General features: G+C 43.7%; 1 protein-coding gene across 1 annotated transcript; it reads left to right on the forward strand.

Annotated features, from left to right (window-relative positions):
* The first annotated feature begins 1,066 nt into the window (after positions 1-1,066).
* On the forward strand, positions 1,067-3,174 carry LOC306849519 (apelin receptor A). The gene has a single exon (XM_079384611.1). It carries the CDS (start codon positions 1,225-1,227, stop codon positions 2,308-2,310), a length of 1,086 nt encoding a protein of 361 aa, XP_079240737.1. The 5' UTR covers positions 1,067-1,224; the 3' UTR covers positions 2,311-3,174.

Below are 3,174 nucleotides of genomic sequence, written 5' to 3' on the forward strand. Positions count from 1 at the left end.
ATGTTTATGTTTCTCTTTAAGAGTTTGAATGTGCATGTAAATCATTCATATTAAAGAGGCTGTTGCAGTGGAAGCAGAGTGTTTGAAGTGACTGAATGTCACCTTCATGTAATGTTTGAGTGAGAGGAAATCACAGCGCAATGCCTCTTTTACTTTATCATTTGGTCCCAGCCTCTGGTTTCACTGGGAGCCTGTCTGAAACCTGTTTAGGCTTTCATGTTTAGTGCAGGTCTACCGTATGCCTACTAATTTGTAAGCAATAATGAATAAACAAGATACACATGCAGTGTAACCTGATTCATAAATAATAATAATAATAATAATAAAGAAAAACTGTAGGCTATTTCAGGTATCAAGAATATACACATTGTCAGTGCGGCTCAATTATTTTTTACGCGCATTTTTTTTTTCCCAAAATGAGGCTTTTCTCAAAACTTTTTGGGCTGCTTTACTGTAATGCATCTTTTCATTATTATAGCATATTTATTTCCATTCATTTAACAGTTATTTCTATCACACTCGATTCGATAAGTCCTCTAAATTTTATTCTTCTTTAGTAATTAAATTCAAATGTTTCAAAAAAGTGCAACGAAGATTTACAGGAAGCAATTAAACTTAAGCTTATAATTTTAGTAGGCTAACAGAAAAAATAGGCTTCTTAAAAATAAATGTAGCCTATGAACAAATGTTTACTGTGTGGAAAACTTAACATCCATTTAAATTCTGCGACTGTAACTCTACATTGTTTCTTCTAATTTTTTATTTAAAAAGTTCCGTAAATGAGACGTGATGCAAAAACATTTTTGTCAGACAATTTAAGCTAAATCTAACTTGAAAAACGAGCGAGCCATTACTTTTTCATTAAGAAGAAAAACACGAGTTAAGCTCACTTTGTTGACACACTCGCTCCTGCAGACTGCATGGCCCGGAGGGGTGGGCTGGTGTGCCGTGGTGGGTGGGAGTGTGTGTATAGGGGCTGGTGATAAGGGGTCCGATATATGGGTCCAAAGGGAGGGGTGAGAAGTCTGGAGTTTAAAAAGACAGGGTGCTTCTCTCCCTCACGCAGACGCGCTTCAGCTTCCAGTGAGGGAAACTTACCCCAGTCTCTTGTTTCTGACAGAAAAATCCAAACATTCCCACTGAACTCTATAAAGTTAAGACCAGAAATTCGGATAAAACTGCACAAGGAAACTGACGGATTCAAAAGTAAAGCGCCCTCACCAAATGGAGCCAATAACGCCGGAATACGCCGACTCCTATGAGTACTATGACGATAACGAGACTGCGTGCGACTACTCCGAGTGGGAGCCGTCTTATTCTCTCATTCCCGTGCTGTACATGCTCATTTTCATCCTCGGTCTCTCCGGGAACGGCGTGGTTATCTTCACCGTCTGGCGCGCCAAATCCAAACGGCGCGCGGCAGACGTCTACATCGGTAACCTGGCGCTCGCGGACCTGACGTTCGTCATCACGCTGCCGCTGTGGGCTGTGTACACCGCGCTGGGTTACCACTGGCCGTTTGGCGTGGCTCTCTGCAAGATCAGCAGTTATGTGGTGCTTGTCAACATGTACGCAAGCGTCTTCTGCCTGACCTGCCTGAGTTTTGACCGCTACCTTGCCATCGTCCACTCTCTGTCCAGTGGACGGCTCCGGTCCCGGGCCTCCATGCTGGCGTCGCTGGGTGCCATCTGGTTCCTCTCGTGCCTGCTGGCCGTGCCAACTCTCCTGTTTCGCACTACGGTGGACGACGCCGGGAACAACCGCACCACCTGTGCGATGGACTTCAGCCTGGTCACTCTCAACCAGCATCACGAATCCCTTTGGATTGCTGGTCTGAGCCTTTCGTCCTCCGCTCTTGGTTTTCTCCTGCCTTTCTTGGCTATGACCGTCTGCTACTGCTTCATCGGCTGCACTGTCACTCGGCACTTCAGCCACCTGCGCAAGGAAGATCAGAAGAAGCGTCGTCTCCTGAAGATCATCACTACCTTGGTGGTGGTTTTTGCATTCTGCTGGACGCCTTTCCATGTGCTGAAGAGCATGGATGCACTGTCATATCTAGACTTGGCGCCCACCTCATGCGGCTTCCTAAACTTTCTGCTTCTGGCTCATCCATATGCCACATGCCTGGCGTATGTAAACAGTTGCCTCAACCCGTTCCTCTATGCCTTTTTTGACCTGCGCTTCCGCTCACAGTGCCTGTGTCTACTGAACCTGAAGAAGGCCATGCATGGGCACATGAGCTCCATGTCTTCAACCCTCAGCGCCCAGACTCAGAAGTCAGAGGTGCAGTCGCTGGCCACCAAAGTGTGAGGAAACGAAATGAGAAGAACCGAAAACATGAAGTTGAAGAAAAAAAACATTGGGTTGAGGGGTTAAAAAGGTGGGAATCTATTGACGGCTGGTCCGTTCTGATGTGGTGAACTTTTGATGGAGAACATATTGCTCTATGTTTGTAAATAACACTCGTAGTTTGGTGTACTCTACTGTATTCATGGATGAATTGCTGGAATGATGTGACTTTGTGTGTATGCATGTGTGAGTTTATGTTCGCTGACATCTATTTGTTGACTTTGACATGCTCAAAATGCACACACAGAAGAATTCAAGCAAACAGGAGATCAGTTTTCTCAAAAAACATTCAAACTTTCCACAATGATGCTGCACTGAGGGTGAACTTGCTTGTGCTGCTGTAAAAAGTGTGTGATTGTGTTGAAGCCTATATACACTGGTATAGAGATGCAAATTGTACAGTATTTTCGTACTATGTTTTTTTCTGCTAAATTTGCAATGTTCAGAAATGTGTTCAGTATTTGTAGCACTTGTTAAGAGGAGATATAAAAATTATAATTTTTGTTGAACTCCCTGATGTGAATGTGTGTGTTTTTGATCAGTGTGTGTGTGTGAGAGTGTGTTCCAGTGCAAAGATGATGTTGCTTGATTAGATAGTTTAAAGCGCAGACAGAGAGTCGGGGTTTGGGGCGGGGGGCAGACAGACAGATGGCTGGTGACGAATGTCTCTGGGGGAAAAAAGGAAGAAGGGGACAAATTTAGGGGTGTAAATGGATTTATATTCATGAAATTGTTATATTTTTTGACATTTCTGTAACTAACTACTGCTACTGTATTAAATATGTACCTTAAATACAATACTGTCTTAGTGTCATTACACATGAT

This window comes from Barbus barbus (genome assembly GCF_936440315.1).
Source record: "Barbus barbus genome assembly, chromosome: 29".
NCBI classification, from domain to species: domain Eukaryota; kingdom Metazoa; phylum Chordata; class Actinopteri; order Cypriniformes; family Cyprinidae; genus Barbus; species Barbus barbus.

Coding starts and splice junctions, on each gene's coding strand:
- LOC306849519 (XM_079384611.1), top strand. CDS start 1,225: ATGGAGCCAATAACGCCGGAATACGCCGACTCCTATGAGTACTATGAC.